Here is a 16526-nt window from a genome sequence, read left to right as displayed (position 1 = left end):
TGGGAAACTGAGGCCCAGGAGGGAACAGTCCTTGACCAAACCCATCCCCCAATCACAGACAACATTTGAACCCCAGCTTCTGGAACCCCAGGCCACTATTTCTCCCAGAGAGCCTCTGGTTTAAAGCAAACTCCCACGATTTTAGGGATTTAGTGTTTTACCTTTTCTCCGGTCATCAGCACTTTGTATTTTAGTTACTGTGTTTTCAGAAAACCGCAGAGAGGAGACGGCCAAACCCAAAGGAAGACTCTCCCCCAGTTTCAGGCCTTGGGGAGGGCGCTGCTTGGGGGCATCCCTCCTTCTCTGAAAAGCAGGGCGCACCTTTTTCAGGTGAGATTCGTGGGGCCGCGGGGGATAGTCAGCCAGCCAATAAGTGTTAATTAAATGCCTACTATGTGCGACTCTGTAGGAAGTGCTGGGGGAAACAGCGGCCGAAACGCCACAAAACACCACAAAACGCCCCCCAAACCAGCCACCGCACAGCCCAAGTCAACATGTCCTTTATTGCAAACCCAAAACTAATCAAGCGCGCCACGAGTCCGCCGGAAGACTCCTCTGGCCAAGTCCCCAGAAGCCAGCGAGGGAGGGATTTCCTTTCCCGCAGGCACAACTCGTCCCGTCCTTGTGCCCAGGAGGCGGGCAACGCAGAGACCCTGTGCACAAGACCGGGCAGCCACGGTCGGGGGGGCTTCTGGCCAGTCCGGTCATGGCTCATGGTCCTGGACCGGTCACTTCCCCTCGGTTCTTCTCTCTGAACTTTAGTGACACGTTAGGCTCCAAGCCTCGGGGGAGGGGGGGGGGGCAGAAATCATCCAAGAAACATCCGGCTGGGCCTCTGACCTTGACCCCCCGCCCTGACCCTCAGCCCTGGCAGACTGACCCTGACCCCGGCCCCCATCCCGCAGTCCCCTGTCCCTGGCTTGGCCTGGTCAGTCAGGATGGCAGCCCCCATGTTACAGATAAGCAGACTGAGGCCCGAGGCACAAGGTCACAGAAATGGGCCCTTGGGGATGGTGGGGGAGGGTGAGCCGAGGAGAACATAGGAAGGCAGGCAGCATGGACTTAGGAAGGGCCTACTATGTGCCAGACGCTGTGCCGGGCACTGAGGGGAAAAAGGGCCCAACAAAGACCGGCCCCTGCCCTCAGGGAGCGTCCTTCTAAGGCCCCAGGAACAGGGACCCCCCAGGAACAAGGGACCGCCGGGAACAAGGGACCCCCAGGAACAAGGGACCGAGGTTCTGTCTAGAGGTCAAGAGGAAGGCACAAGGCAGTGGTGTGAGTGTGAGTGTGAGTGTGTGTGTGAGTGTGTGTGTGTGTCAGGAGTCACTCCGGAGTGACTGACGGGGAGGGGGGGGCCATTGGGGGCACCCAGAGACTGGGGTCGGTGGGGGAGGTCCAAAGGCGGGGGCCCGGGAGGCCTCCTGGATCCGGGACGTCCCCTCGCTCCTCACCATGTGCCCCCCCCCCCCCCTGCCCCCAGTCAGAGACTCTCTGTACGAGACCGGCCCATTTCTGCCGTCTCTGGGGAGGACCTGGGGGGGGAGCTCCGAAGGACCCACGCTCCCCTTTCTAGAGAACTTGGAGCCAGTTTTCAGAGCTCAGGGCTGGTCCATGTGACCACCTCCCACTTGCAGAGGGGGACACTGAGGGTCAGAGAGTCAGTGACTTGCCCTCGGTCACTGGGCCGGAGCCAGGGCTCGAGCCCACAGCAGTGCGCTCCCAGAGCCGCCGGGGAAGGGCCTCCTGGGGCCGCCCGACCCAGTGCCCGCCATCTGGTGCCAGGGAGGAGGCGGAGGTCACGGGCACGCTGGCAGTCAGGGCACAGCGCCCGGCGTCGGGCCCAGCGAGCAGCTGTGGGGGGCAGATGCTGTGGCCGATGACAGAAGCACCGCTCAGGACGGAGGCCTTTGCCCCGGCTGGGCCGCCTGCCCGCAGCTCACGGCCCCCTCCTACCCGAGGCCTTCCCTAGCCCCTCCTGCAGCCGCTCGCTCCCCCCCTCCCCAGCACGTTATATTCACTTTGTATGCATTTTGCATATGTGTCTCTGTGTGCTCGTGTAAACTCCAGCAGGGACCAACAGCCCGGTATGCAGGAAGCACCTAATAGATGCTCACAAATGATCTCATTTAGAGAGGCAGAGTCCCACTTAGCTTGGGAGAGGCCAGCAGGGAGCCCAGGCCAGACTCGGGGGGCAGCACCCCATGTCACCCAGACTTCCCTCTGCCTCCCTCCTGGGACCACAGGCCCCCCTGGGCGGCCACTTCCCAGCCCTGACCCAAAGGGCTGGAGGATGCAAGGGGTGGGAGCGACCTGATGCTGAAACGGCCTGGCTGGAGCTGGAGGTCCTGGGTTCAAATCCTGACACTCATCACCTGCAGGCTCCCTCTGGGCCCGTTTCTTCCAGACTGCACCCCCCCCCCCAGCTCCAGAGCCAGGACCCCAGGACCCAGCCCAGACACTCACTGCCTCCGTGACTGTGAGTCAGCCATGTCTGTCTCAAGGCCTCAGTTTCCTTTTCTGTTCAAGGACAAGTCTGGGGGGGCTGTACTTTGGCAGGAAGAAGACCCCCATGAACAGTGATCCCCCAGGGGCCTGGGAAGGGAGAAAACACTTTCCTCCCAGAGCCCAGTAAGGTAGGAGGGTCAGAGCCTGGAGCCCTTGAGGGCCACGGGAAGGAGTCCCCCCAGGGACCCCAGGACACTTCTCGCTCCCCCCCCAGGGACTCCTAGACACTTCCTGCTCCTCCGCAGGGACCCTAGGCCACTTTCCGTTCCCCTCCAGCTACTTCCTAGGACGGAAGGAGAAGCTGACCAGGGCCAATCCTCTCTGCCAGAAGCTCAGGGCCGCCCGGCCCCATCCCTCCCCTCCTCCACCACTGCTCTGGGGGTCCGGCCGCCATGCCAGCACCCCCATGTCACATACATACACAGCATGCCCACACACACCCTCCCCGCTCCTGCCCCTAGAGGTGACCGCTGGGCCCTGTGCCAGGCTCCGGTGCCCGGCCCCCTCGGTTCCGCCCCTCTGGAAGTCCGGTCCGGTGGCCTGAGCCCCTACTGGGCGGAATCGCTCCGGGCTCCTTCGGGGGACACGAGGAGGTCAAACTTGATGAGGGGCCTGGCGATGGCTCGCACCTCGGGGCTCAGAGGGTTGAGCTGCAGGTTCACGCTCCTCAGCGCCGGCATGGCGGCCAGCTTCTCCACAGGGACATCTGTTGGGGAGAGAGGAGAGCGCATGGGGCACGGGGTTCAAAGGGCGCCTGGCCACCACAGGGCGGCGGCTGCGTCTGGCCGGCTGAGCCTCAGTCTGCTCGCCTGCCAAATGGGCAGGGCCCGAGTGACCCCGAGGGTCAGCTCCAGGCTGCACCAGCTGAGCCGGAGCTGTAATAAGGATGTCTCACTGCTTGTCCACCTGGGGCTGTGCCGTGGCTTCCCAAGGCTGGGGACGGCTTCCCTGGAGGCTGGGGGGCGGGGGGTAAGCCCTCCCATCCGCCCGTGGGCGAGCCGAGGGCCCAGGAACAGAGGAGGGACCTGCCGAACCACACACAGGGGCCCAGCAATGCCCCAAGGCCCGGACCTCGGTGGCAGTGCCCCTTCTTTCCTCTCCTCTCCCGCCAGGCTTCCCCCCAAGGAGGAGAAACCCTTTGCTGCCAAGGAGGTGGCGCTGGTCCCTCCCCCAACCCAACTCGGGCTCTCAAGCTCCCGACCCAAGGCCCACGGCCCACGGCCCGAGTTGTCTGCTGGCCAGCCCGCGTGGCTCCTCCCTCCGGGGCCCAGCCATGCCCACGGCGGCCACCCACAACAGGCTAGCTCTTCTTCCGGGCATCAGACGAGCCTTGAACGCTTGGAGAAGGGCTTGTGGCCCTTCTCTGCTGCAGCTGCAGCTTCCCTCTATGCGGAGGCTCTCGCTGTGGGACCCCCTGACCCCACGGGGGACCGAGAAAGGGCACAGCCTGGGGACTCCCCCCCACCGCCTTACCCCACCAGCTCTGCACTCCGGGCCACTAGGACACTCTGCCTCCCCTTGTCCCCGGGCCAGAATTCTCTCCCATCTCTGTTTAGTGTCCCCCACCCCATTTCCTTCCCATTTTAGCTTAAGTCCCGCCTTTGGCAAGAAGCCCTGCCAATCCTCCTTAGGAGGAGATCAGCCCCGATTTAATCTGAATTTCTCTGGTCTGTCCCTCGGTGTTTTCCTGTTCCCCCCCTTGAAGAAAGGGCCTGGCTTCTGCCCCTCTGTAGCCCTGGCACTTGGAGCAGGGCCCAGCATAGAGGAGCCACTTACTTATTAAATGTGCCCTGATGGACTAAGGCCCACCACTGATCAAAATGTTGAACAAGTTCCCGGACCCCAGGTTACAAAGTGCGGGTGAAAGGAGTCCTGAAGTTCTTGCCATCCCTCGCTGCCCGCCAAGGCCGTGCTGCCCCCCGGGGGGCTCTGCTCCTTCTGCTGACAAGCCCAGGCTCCCGGGCAGGCCCCACCACAGGAGCAACAGGAGGCCATCAGCCCTTTGTCCGCCCCTCTCAGGCGCCCCGACACCTACAGGACATCCGGGGGAGAAGGTCCGGGCCCAGGGACCCGCCTGCTGCACCGGACGCCAGGGTCCGGCTGCTCCTCCCCACCCCCTGCACGCCTGGGTGCACCGAGGCCCGGACTCGGGGCCAGCGGCTCCTGCCCTGGCTAAGCAGGGCACCGGGCTGGGGACACCTCACGGGGCCGGCGTTGTGTGGCTCTGCCTGCTGTCGTGCAGAGCCAGCGCTGCCCTGAAGAATCGGCCCCTCGGACCAGGAAGCAGCAGCTGTAGCCAAGGCCCTTCAGGGAGTGGTGGGGAGGGGGGGGGCTAGATGGCCCCCTTGTTCTTCACCTTTTTGGTGTCTGGCCCCCTCGGGCAGTCTCATGAGATCCACAGATCCCTTCTCAGAATGATGCTATAGGACCCCCAGCGCCTCCGCAGCCAGACGCCCCTGCTCCTAGAGGCAGGGAGGCGAGGGTCCGGCCTCCGGACACATTACAACGAGCACACGGAATGACCGTCCCAGGGTCACGGGGCCCATTGTTTCTCCAGCAGAAATCATCCCCTTCTTTCCAAGCTCGGGCCCTTTGGCAGGCCCTGCAAGCCCTTTCTCTAGTTCTGCCTCTAGAAGCCTTTCCCAAGCATTGTTAGGGAGCCTGGCCGCTGCCTGCCCACCCACTCACCCACCTGCATGCCCACCAACCTGCATGCCCACCTGCCCACCCACTTACCTGCCTGCATGCCCACCAACCTGCATGCCCACCTGCCCGCCCGCCTGCCCCCCCCCCCCAGTGCCCAGGGTGGGATCCATTTTCCAGCCCACACAGTTTCCCTAGAACTCTCTACAGGCAAGGACTGCGTTCTGCTTCAGGCTTTCCCTCCCGGGGCCGAGCACATATAAAGAACTTAATAAATGCACATTAGCTGACAATTTAAAAACATTCACAAGCATTTTTCCTTCCTCTCATCTGCTGCTCCTTCCATCCTCACCCCCCAACAGAGAAAAAAGAAATCGAGTGACCTGCATAGGTTCCCAGGGCCAAGAGGCAGCAAAGTCAGGATTTGAACTCAGGTCTCTGGGGCTGAGTCCCGTTCCCCGCTGCACTCCATCCCGCAGCCCCTAGTTTGGCTCTCAGGTCAGCACGCCAGCCCTCCTGCAGCCGCCCCCAGAACCAGTGTTTGCCTGTGGACAGCCCCCTTCTCACTAAGGCTTCGGTGCCTGGTGCCCCGGAAGGGTCTCAGGGACGGAGCCCCAGAGACAGCCAGTGACTCGTCACAGCCCAGACTGGCATTCCCGGCCGTCAAGCGGCAAAGGCCTATAGTGTCCGGTAGGGTGGGCAGTGCCAAATGAGAGCCTATCCTGGGGACCAGAGTCCTGGGTGACAAGCGCCAAGTCTAAGTTCTGGGCGGAGCTCTGCCACTAGTGCACTGGGTGATTGGGGGGGCCCTCCCCAGGCCTCCAGATCCTCTGCATACAATGAGGCCAGTGGAGATGATGGGAAAGAGGCTGACAAGCTTTGACAGGCTCTTCTGTGGTCCCCTCTAGCTAATGTTCATCATTTTCCTAACATTGAATCCTTGCTATAAATCTGTCTTGGTTATGGCAATTATACATGTAGAGGGATGTGTGTGTGCATGTGTATGTGCAGAGAAACAGAGAAATCTACAGTCCTGTTGCTGGGATTAAATACTCATTTATTTGCTAGCAAAACTGGTCTCCTGTTTTCTCTGTTTAATCCCTCCCTGTTTCAGGTGTAAGGACTCTGCTTGTCTCATAGATCTGGTGGAGCTTTTTTTTCTCTGTTTCTGAGGGTTACTTTAGCAAAGGTTTGCCAAGCCCCACCTGTAACACACCTGGCCCGGGGCCTCTAGCTCTGACCTTTTATGGCCCCTTCCCTCTCCAGGCCCACGCCCACTCCCCACCCCTGCTTTCACTGGCAGAGAGGCGAGAACTCACCCACAATCGCATTCTTCTCCAGGTTGATAGTCTCAAGAGCCCGCAGGGCCGTGAGCTTCTCTGGGAAGTCCTGGAACTGATTCCGGGCCAGATTAATTGCCTTGAGGTGCTGTAGGGTGCTGATCTCATCAGGCAGCCGGCGCAGAGCGTTCCCCTCCAGGTTGAGCTCTGGGATGATGGGAAAAGAGCGAGCTGATAAGACACACAAGAGCTCACCTGCCTCTTCCAGTTTTCCTTGGATACTAAGAAGTGAAAGTCTCAGCTCTGGAGCATAGAATTAGGGAGCAGCTGACGTGGTCTCAAAATCTGCCTCCTTACTACTACCACTGTAACTCCCCATGGCAGACCTGCCTGTGAGACCTCTGCCAGCGCCGGTCTAAGGTCCTAGCTCAAATTCCATTTGTATGACTTTGGACAAGCCTTTTCCTTATGGGGACTTCGGCTTCCTTCTCTGTAAAATGAGCAGGGCAGACTAACTGATCTCTGAGGTCCTTTCCAGCTCTGAATCCTGTGACTCTCCCTATACTGTTCCCAGCAGCTCATGTTTCTTTGGAGTTTGGGACTCTTCTCATTTTCACTGCTTTTTAAAATAAACATTTGTCAAGCATCTACCTGCTATATGCCAGACACCGTGCTAAGCACCAGATATTAAAAAAGAGACCTACCCTAAAGAAGAATACAAAGGACCTTACAAATGAAGACTGAACATAAACCATTATTCTTTTCGTGGATTTTTGCTTTGAAATGTCAATGTATCAGCAAGGTGAACACTCCTTCCCACAGGGAGGGTTAAAAGTCAACCATTCTTTCTCATCCCAAGGAATTAATGAAATTATTTCTAATGAAAATATCTGTAAAATATACTAGTCCCTCTCTGTAAGTGGAAAGTATTATTTGATCAGAGAACATGGGTACTCTTGAGCTTACTATGTTAAGGATTTGTGAAGACAACATTTACCTGCTATATGACTCTGGGTCTGTTTCCTCATCTGTGAAATGAAGGAGCAAAACTCAGAAGAGCTCTAAAGCTTATCTCTAGCTTTTGTTTTAACATTTCCCAATATGTCCCCCTTTCCCTTTACTGCTCAAACAATAGTTCTATGGTTCTATCCCCAAGGCCTAGAAGACAAACCCATAAATTTGTACGTGTTTTTAAGTGCCTTGATTAGATTGTGTAGATGTGGAAAGAATGTTTGGAGGCTGGGTCACTAGGGATCTACAGCATTTCAGCTCCCTATACCAGGAGGGCCAATGGCAGCCAACAAATGAGCCCTTACTGGGCACCTATTCCATGCTCAGTTTTGTGCTAAGCTCTATCTAGGAATATAAAAGACATCTATGTGGCCTGGTCTCTGCTCTTAAAAAGATTAGAGTCTGTTCCCTCCCCATACCTAACAAGGTTAGAGTACAACTAAGAGAAAGGCTCTCCTGAAAGCTACTTCTTATAGAAAGTTCCCCAAAAGAGCACTATGAAGCCAGTAGTGAGACTAAAATGATCCCCATTTTACAGATGAAAAAATTGAGTCTCAAGTTAGGTACTTGCTAGGAATCCCAAAGCTAAAAAAGCAGCACATGGAGCATTTGAATATCGACTTCTAGATTTTAAGGTACCACAGCACAATGCCTTTCTTAGTAAAGATATCGTCCACATTCCATGAATGGAGTTGGAGTTGGGGAGATATGGGATTTAGTCACATTTCAGACGTTTATGAGCTGTGTGATCTTGGACAGGTCACTGAATCAAGAATATTAATAGCACCCACCTCACAGGGTTGTTGTGGCCTAAAGACATTTTCAAACCATAAAGGACTTTATAAATGGGAGTTATCATTATCCTCATTTTTACAGATGAAGAAACTGAGGTTCTAGCAGTGCCTCTACTGGGCCTGTATTCCGGAGATCATAAACAAGGGAAAAAGACCAAATGTGTGAAAACATTTGTAGGAGCTCTTTTTGTGGTAGCAAAAAATTGGAAACAAGTGGCTGCCCATCAGCTGGAGAATGGCTGAATAAGTTAGGGGACATGAATGTCATGGAATATTATTGTTCTGTAAGAAACAACAGCAGGAGGATTTTAGAGAGAGCTGGAGTGGCTTACAGGAACTGATGCTGAGGGAAGTGAGCAGAACCACGAGATCATTGTACACAGCAACAAGACTATACGATGATCAGTTCTGACGGATGTGGCTCTTTTCCACAACTCACACCAGTCCCAACTGTTCTGGCTACATTTCCTTATACACCACAGATGAGCCCTTTGCGAGCCTCCCAAGTCTCCTCCCTCCCCCAGAAGACAAGATCTAGAAGTCTGATTAGCTGGAGAGCGGATTAGGCTGGCCCCTCGGTGGCCTTCTTCCTTCAGGCTCCGCCACAGGGAGCCTCTGGATCTTCAGGGCTCTTCCCATCACTGTTTCCATCAACATCGTACATCCAGGGAGCAGGCGTCCCTTTGATGTGAACGATAATTTCTGTTGATTTCTACCAGAAACCACCAAGAACCCTAAGGAGTGGCTGTCCACCCCGCCCCCAGTCCCTGACTCAGAGCTTGGAGCCTGCAGAAGAAGAACTTACCACCCCCCACCCCAGGAAAAGAAGGCCTGACTCCAAGGTCAGCTCACTGACTGTGCATGGGACCCCAGCAGAGGAGCTGTCCAGGGTGCTGCCCTCCGCCGGCCTCCCTGACTCAGGCCCTTGGGTTTGTTCTGGAGCTCCTCCCCTGCCTGACCCAGACCTGCAGAAGTGGAAGCACGTGCACACCCAGCTCTGCAGGGCCTCCAGAGGCTGTCATCAGCTCGCCCTCCCCTCCTTTCCTGGCTTCCGGTATCTTAGTCCCTGACAGGGCCCCTCTGACCCCATGACACTGGCCTCCGGACCACTGGTCTTTTGGCTTTCTCTCTGGCCCTCTCTGGGCCTGGAATTCCATCCCCCCCTCCCCCAACTACCGGCACCTACATAGCAACAACTACTAATCTCCCTTGAATCCAGGGGTTTCTCTCTGTTAATGACTTGTTATTTATGCTGTGTACCACTTGCTTTGTGTAAGTTTTGGTGTCATTTCCCCATTAGATTGTAAGCCCGGGCAGGCTCTGTCTTTTCCTTCTTATCCCCCCAAAGTAGCACAGTGCCTGCCACGTTGCTGTCATTCAGTTGTTCCAGTCACGTCCAACTCCTCGGGACCCCAGTGGGGGTTTACTTGGCAGAGATGCTGGGGAGCTCTGCCATGTCCTTCTCCAGCTCATTTTACAGAGGAGGAAACTGAGGCAAACAGGCCAAGTGGCTTGCCCAGGGTCAGAGCTGGTAAGCACCTGAGGCCAGATTTGAACTCAGTTCTTGATTCCAAGCCTGGATCTGATCCACTCCGCCACCCACCTGCCTTGTCCTTACAGGGAACACAGTAGGTATCTAATAAATGTTGACTGATTTGATTGAAAACTCCATACTTTCTCCCTGTACCTGTTAAGAATATTACCATTCTCTGTTACTGAAGTTTCCAACCTAGAAGTCACTCAGTTCTTCCCTCTCACCTCTTGCTCTTCCAATTTTCTTTCCCCATCATGCCCATCATCCGCCCTTGTTCTCCACGCACTTACGATCTCATCCCCTCCCATGAAGACTATAGTTAACCCCTCACACCCAGACTCCAGTACATGCCGGCACATGGGTCTCCCTAAAGTACAGGCCTGATCTTGGTACTTCACTACTCTAGAAAGCTTCCCATGGCCCGTAGGATAAAATATAAACTCCTTTGCTTAGTACTGAAATTGCTTCAAAACCTGGCTCCAGCCGGCCTTTTTCTTTGACCTCGGCTCACTACTTCAGGTCATCCTTGACCACTGCCTCTCTACACCTCCCCTTCCCCAAAGTGAAGCAGTTGCCAGGACTTGTCAATCTTGCCACTCAACATCATCTCTGATGCATCCCCTTCTCAGGGTCCACACCCTAAGTAGTCTAGGCTCTAACCATCTCTTGCCTGGAAACTGCAGTTTCGTTTTGTTTCGTTCCCTCCCTCCCTCCCTCCATCCTCTCTTTCTTCCTTTCTTTGCTGAAGCAGTTGGGATTAAGTGACTTGACCAGTATCACACAGATAAGAAATATTAAGTGTCTGAGGTCACATTTGAACTCAGATCCTCCTGACTTCTGAGCTGTCTATCCACAGCAGCTGCCCGAGCAATAGCCTTCTAATTGATCTCCGTGAATCCCAGCTTTTCCTTCCCCAATCCATTCTCCACCCAAAACCTTAGATAATATTCTTAAAAAACACGTCTAGCCACAAAAAGCTTCCCAAAGCTCCCGGGCTTCCAGTGTCAAAGATCAAGTCCCCTTTCTGTCTCTAGCCTCATTACCCCATACTATACTCCCCCCTCTAGCCTCTTACCGAACTCCCCGACTTGCCCTTCCTCACCCATGGTATGACACCTCCTGCCCCCAGCCCTTTGCATGGCCTGATTCTACATGGAGGGTGCTCTTCCTTCTCACCTCCATCTCTTAGAACCCTGGGTCCCTTCAAGCCTGGGTCCCCACCAGCATAGCCTCCTTCAAGGGGCCTTTCCTGATGGTCCCAGAAGCCCCAGTCACTGCCCATCTCTTGTGCACACACTTCCGAGAACACAAGTACTTTAAGGAACTCTGACAGCCTTGCTTTTCTCTTTGTAGCTTCAGTGTAAGAATCCTGGAAGCCACTTATCTGCTTAATGGCTGAAATCTAGGCACAGAATCCTAAAGTGGAAAGGGGCTGAGGGACCCCATGGTACTCTAACTCCCATCTAGCAGGCTGTATCTGATGGCACAGAAATCCACATCAGCCAAGCTTCCATGTTCATGTCCCTCCACTTCCAGACCAAAATGGTCCTAAAAAATGGGGTTCCATTCCAGTTTGGGATATTACATCATGATGTTTTAGCTACAACATTTCCTTACACACCACAGATGAGCCGTTTGAAAGCCTCCCAACCTCTCCTCCCTCCCCCACAAGACAAGATCTAGAAGTCTGACTAGCCTGGAGAGCAGATTAGGCTGGCCCCTCGGTGGCCTTCTTCCTTCAGGTTCCGCCATAGGGAGCCTCTGGATCTTCAAGGCTTTTCCCATCACTGTTTCCATCAACATCTTATACCCAGGGAGCAGGCGTCCCTTTGATGTGAAAGAATTTCTGTTGATGATTTTTAACAGAGACCACCAAGAACCCCAAGGAGTGGCTGTCCACCCCGCCCCCAGCCCCTGACTCAGGGCTTGGAGCCTGCAGAAGAAGATATACCAGAAGGCACCACATACAGTCACCCAGCCGGTATTATTAGACCAGGTCTGACCACACCGTTGTCCTGTTTAAGAAGCTTCACTACTTGCCCCAAGAGAGTACCTTGGAATAAGGCATGACTTCCCCAGTTTGGTATGTAACGGATTTCTTACTCCAGCCTCCAAAGGGCTGGAGGACTTCTTTGTGGGCTGTGAGGATCTTGGCAAAGTCAGGATCCCATGGCCAATCTTGAATCAGGACCAGTATGATTTAACAGCCTAAGGAAGGCTTCCTTCCCTCCTCCCAAAGAGGTCACCAACCCGAGATTTACCTAGGTCAAGAAGCATCTTCTTTATCATGGAAAAGTACTTGACAGGACTAAGAGAGGCAGTCCCCTTACTTAATAAGAGTATGAATTAGTTTGAGCATCTCGCTGTCCCTGCCACTTCTCTAAAGGAACATTTGAACGATACCTGTGTTGCATTAGGGTGGGCAGGAAGGACAGGAGCCTTGCTAAGCTTTTCCCTACAGGTAACAAATGTATTAGTAGGAGAGTGGGATCTAGATTTACATGTGAATTGTGATGTATTAATTATTTATGCATTTAAAAATATATCTATATATATTATTTCTTTGACCTTAATAAGTAAAGAGTTATGTTTAAGATCTAAAAGTATTGTTATTTACAGTATCTATTTGTATACACAGAAATATATTGGTGGGAGCTCAAGAACTAAACTGGTGAATAGAGGAGTGTTATTTCTCCTCAATAGAGAACTTGGCAATTGAGAGAATTGACAGTAACCTCATTGTGTGGGGAAACCCAGTCCTACTAGCATGAGAGTAAATTAGAGCAACCCAACCAGCCCAGCAAGTGAAAAGCTGTCTGTCTCAAAGCCCAGGTGAAGTGGGAGGCACTATCAGTGGAAGCAGCCACTCCATGTAACTGTTACACTGGGGTTTATTGAGGATTTTTTTTTTTTTTTTGGTAACCACTGACTATATGGAGATTCATCCTCTGGGACTTTTTTCTCCATATTTTGCATTGTGGGGAATTTCTAGTCTGGGATTTCTTGGGAGGAGAGCTTGTTGTTGGAGAGATTCTTTATCTAAAATTTATTGGATGCCTATTGTCATAGGGATTCAAGAACAAAAAATATTCTTCCTTTTTTTGGTGCAGGTCAGTATAAGGAAGATTTTTTTTTTTTTAAACAATTAGGATAGTCCCAAAAAGGAATAGGCTTCCTTGTGAGGTAGTGAGCTGCCTGTCTCTACAAATCTTGAAGCAAGGACTGGATGACTCCTTAGGAGATGTGGTAGGAAGTGTGCATGTTTTAGGGAAGCAGCCCAGTGGGTCTCTAAGTCTCTTCCAGTTCTCTATCAATCAATAATTCCCCAAATAGTTATTAAGTGCCTATTATGTGTCAGGGACTTTATTGGGTACTGGGGGTACAAAGGCAAAGGTTAAACAGTCCCTCATCTCTCAGAGCTTACCTTATACCAGGAGAACCCAAACATGCATACACATGTATCTACAAATAAAGATATTAAGCATGTGTGTACACACAAGTACATCTCCATCTCTCCCCATATATATGTATAAAAACATATACATGTGTGTATGTATTTCTATGTCTAGAGACATGTCTATAGTTATTCACAGATAAATAACAGGGCAGAAGGCTGGTTAGGCAAGACCGAAGAGTTCTTAAGGGGAACCATGTGGGAGAAGATGGAAGCAGGTTGTGAAGGGTTCTGGAGGCCAAACAGAAGATGAGCTCAGAGGTCCTTTCCAGCCCTGAATCCAAGGTGTTCGAGTCTCTAAGGTGCTAAGTGCCGGGTCCAGCCCTTCAGCCCAGGCCTCCTAAATCCAAAAAGTTACCTTCCAGCCAAATTTGGAAGTGAAGAGGAAAAGTGAGCTGAAGGGGGAGGGAGGGTGTCCAGGGGAGGGTGCAGGCCCCCATCCCAGCCTGGAGCATCTTCTAGGCCCCTTCCAGGATGACAAAGGCAAGGCATGTGGGTCTGAGAAGCTGCTTTTGCATGACAAAACAAGCCTCTCTCCCAGACAGTTTTTGTAGTTTCTTCTTTCAGGTTTATGTGAAGCTTTTTATAGTTGTAGTGTTGGGGTTTTTCTCCAAAGCCTAAGTGAGCAAGTTGAAATAAGCAGAAAAGACTGATTCCCAGAGGCTCCAAGGGAGAACAATGGGTCTTGGGCATCTTTCCTTCTTCCCACCCACCTCTAGCATCAAAGGACACGGGCAGTCCCTGGGCATGCCCTGGGCTGCAAAATTACTGCCTGTTTCCAACGAAGAGCTGACACTGACCACAGCGGGACCTGGAGGGTCCCTTCTCCTGAATATCGACGAAGCTGCTCCTGGGCCCACTGGGCAACATGTCCTGCTCAGAGCAAAATTCCCCAAAGAGCAGCGGCACATCTTGCTCCTCAGTCCTGTTCCCTTCCCGGCCAGGAGCCTCCCTCTCCCTCCCCCTCACAGGCAGCTAGGGATCACTCACAAGGACTCAGTACCCAAGTCCATTCCTGACTAATCGTGAGATAAGCCCAACTGGTAAGGGCCTGGAGCGCCTGCATTTCCACCTGTATTGTGCGTGCCGTGGGTGGGGGGAGCCTAGTCTTGGAAAGGGCTTCTGAGCTACCTTGCCACGACCATCATTCTACAGAATAGGAAACTGAGGCCCTGGAAAGGAACCTCCCCAGCTCCCCAAGGTAGGTCGAGAAAGCAGGCCCTGGGCCTCTTTGGGAGCCCCTGAAATGACATGGAATCACAGAGCCTGGCACTGGAGGGGCCGGCCATGGAGCTAACGGCACCAAATAAGCATCTCCTCTGCCTGATCCTCGGCCTCGCTCTTGCAGCCGTTTCCCTTATTCCCTCCATCCCACTACTCTTCCTCAGGCTCCTGTTCCACCTTCAATCTCCTCACCCCCTAACCTTGCAGGTGACCACTTCCACTCTGCCCTGTCCTCTCAGATCTTGGCCATGCCCCTCTCGTGCCAAAGCTCAGTGTGCATATTTAGGGTTGGAGGCTAAATGTCTGATTCCTCTGACCCCCGTCTCCTCCACAACCATTCCAAGATGGCCAAACAGAGGCTGAGCAAAGCTCCTGAGTGCTGACGGCCCATTACACATTCGTGTTATCAGACCTAACACTTCATTGAAGAAAATGGGACCCCCTCCTTTTCTCCCATTTTTTTCATCTCAAGACCCCTTGACATCTTCCAGCCTCTCCTCCTTTGGCCCAGTCTCTGACAAGGAGGCGGCCCTTCTCACCAAAGTACCTTGATGCCCTCCCCTCTTCTTTCTCCAGCAGATTATATCCTTAATCATCCTACCCCTCCCATCTTCACCTTCTCTTTATTAATTGGTTCCTTCTCTCCTTGAGACAAGCCCAGGTTTCCATCTTTTAAAAGCCTTCACTGCCCCCTACCATCACCTTAAGCTATTATCCTGTCTCCTCCCTGAGCCAAATGCCTTAAAAACTGTCAATACTTGTTGCTTCTACTTCCCCTCCTTTCACCCCTTATATCTGGAAGCTAAGAAGCCCAAGTGTAGTCTAACAGAACTGGATTATTTTGTCTGTTATTTTGTGACTTTTGACTTATATTGAGATTCCTATCCACCCAAATCCCCAAGCTTTTTTCAGAGACGTTCCTGCTAAGATCCATCTTCCCCATCTTGTATTTGGATTTTAAAAGTCAATTTTGAAGGCAGAGGTCTCCACTTTTCAAGCTGTCACGCAGATGATAGACTGAAAAGAAGACAGGCAGGGGGCAGAAAGACCTGGGAAGCTGGGCCATTAGTCTAAGCCAAAAGAAATCAGGCGCAGACGAGTGAGGGAAGAGAAGCCAGATGGGGGGAAACTGCTGGGAGAGGACGAATGGGACTTGTCAACTAACATATGAGGGAAGACAAAGCGAGGGAAGCTTCCAGATCAGGCAAAGTCAAAGCCTGGGAACCATGGGACCCTAACTAGAAATAGAGTGCATATAATAAATTAGACTGGGAGCTCAAGAGCAGACCCTGTCCCTGGCACACAGCAAGTGTTTAATAAATGTTTATTGATTACCTTGACAAAGGTAGCTAACAGGTAAGGTCTGCAGAAGGGCAATTATCCTGAAATTGGGCCATCTAATGTCTTCCCTTACAGTCACCAGGACTGATTCCACACCAAGTTTTTCCAATTTGTTGTCCGTGGACAAAGAACAAGGAAGAAGCCGTGGATGCCCCGGGCTTATGGAAGGTCCACTAAGCTCCCTGGGAAAGCAATCTCCCAAGCCAAAGGACCCCTCCTCCAGTTGCTGGTGGGCGTGGGTGGGAACTTGACTGGAAAGGCAATGGGCAGGCCCATGGGTGCCACAAGAGATGGAGTCACATCGTTATGATCCTCCTCCAAGCTGGGCCTGGAAGTTGGGGCCTGCCTCCAGCCCTGGCCCGGCCATGGCAGGCCGGTAACCGTCCCGGATTCTCAGTGTCTGAGTCTGCGCAGAGAGTGTTTGGGGAGTGATTTCTAAGACACTCTCCAGGCCGAGCATCTTATGTTGCTGGGACCCTTCCAAGTCTACCTCCTCCGTCCTAAAGGCTCTGGGTTCTGGCATCCTCTGTTCTCTGTGATGGAATCACAATTTGGGAAATGGAAAAACCTTTAGAGAACAGCAGCATGAGCCCTCACTTACCGAGGAGGAACCGGAAGCACAGAAAGGCTGCACGCCTTGCCAAAGGGCTCCAGGACTCCAGTGGGCCTCCTTGCCCCACGTGTCCCAGGCCACCTGCTCTAAGAGGCCCTCCAGATCGGACATGATTAATAGTAACAAT

At 53.2% G+C, this 16526-nt stretch overlaps 1 protein-coding gene across 2 annotated transcripts in view; it reads right to left on the bottom strand.

Annotated features, from left to right (window-relative positions):
- Window positions 1-484: 484 nt before the first annotated feature.
- Window positions 485-16526, bottom strand: part of LRRC20 (leucine rich repeat containing 20) — a 42566-nt gene continuing 26524 nt past the window's right edge. For both annotated transcript variants that reach the window (XM_031956826.1, XM_031956827.1), the window contains exons 4-5: window positions 6468-6635; window positions 485-3211 (exon numbers count right to left, since the gene is read on the bottom strand). In XM_031956826.1, the coding sequence (XP_031812686.1) occupies window positions 3054-3211; window positions 6468-6635 (326 nt within the window). In that variant the 3' untranslated portion in view covers window positions 485-3053. The remainder of the gene's footprint in view (window positions 3212-6467; window positions 6636-16526) is intronic.

Source organism: Sarcophilus harrisii, chromosome 2 (genome assembly GCF_902635505.1).
Source record: "Sarcophilus harrisii chromosome 2, mSarHar1.11, whole genome shotgun sequence".
Lineage (NCBI taxonomy): Eukaryota > Metazoa > Chordata > Mammalia > Dasyuromorphia > Dasyuridae > Sarcophilus > Sarcophilus harrisii.
The sequence above is the reverse complement of the archived record's forward strand: the minus strand, read 5'-3'. Positions and strand labels throughout refer to the sequence as shown.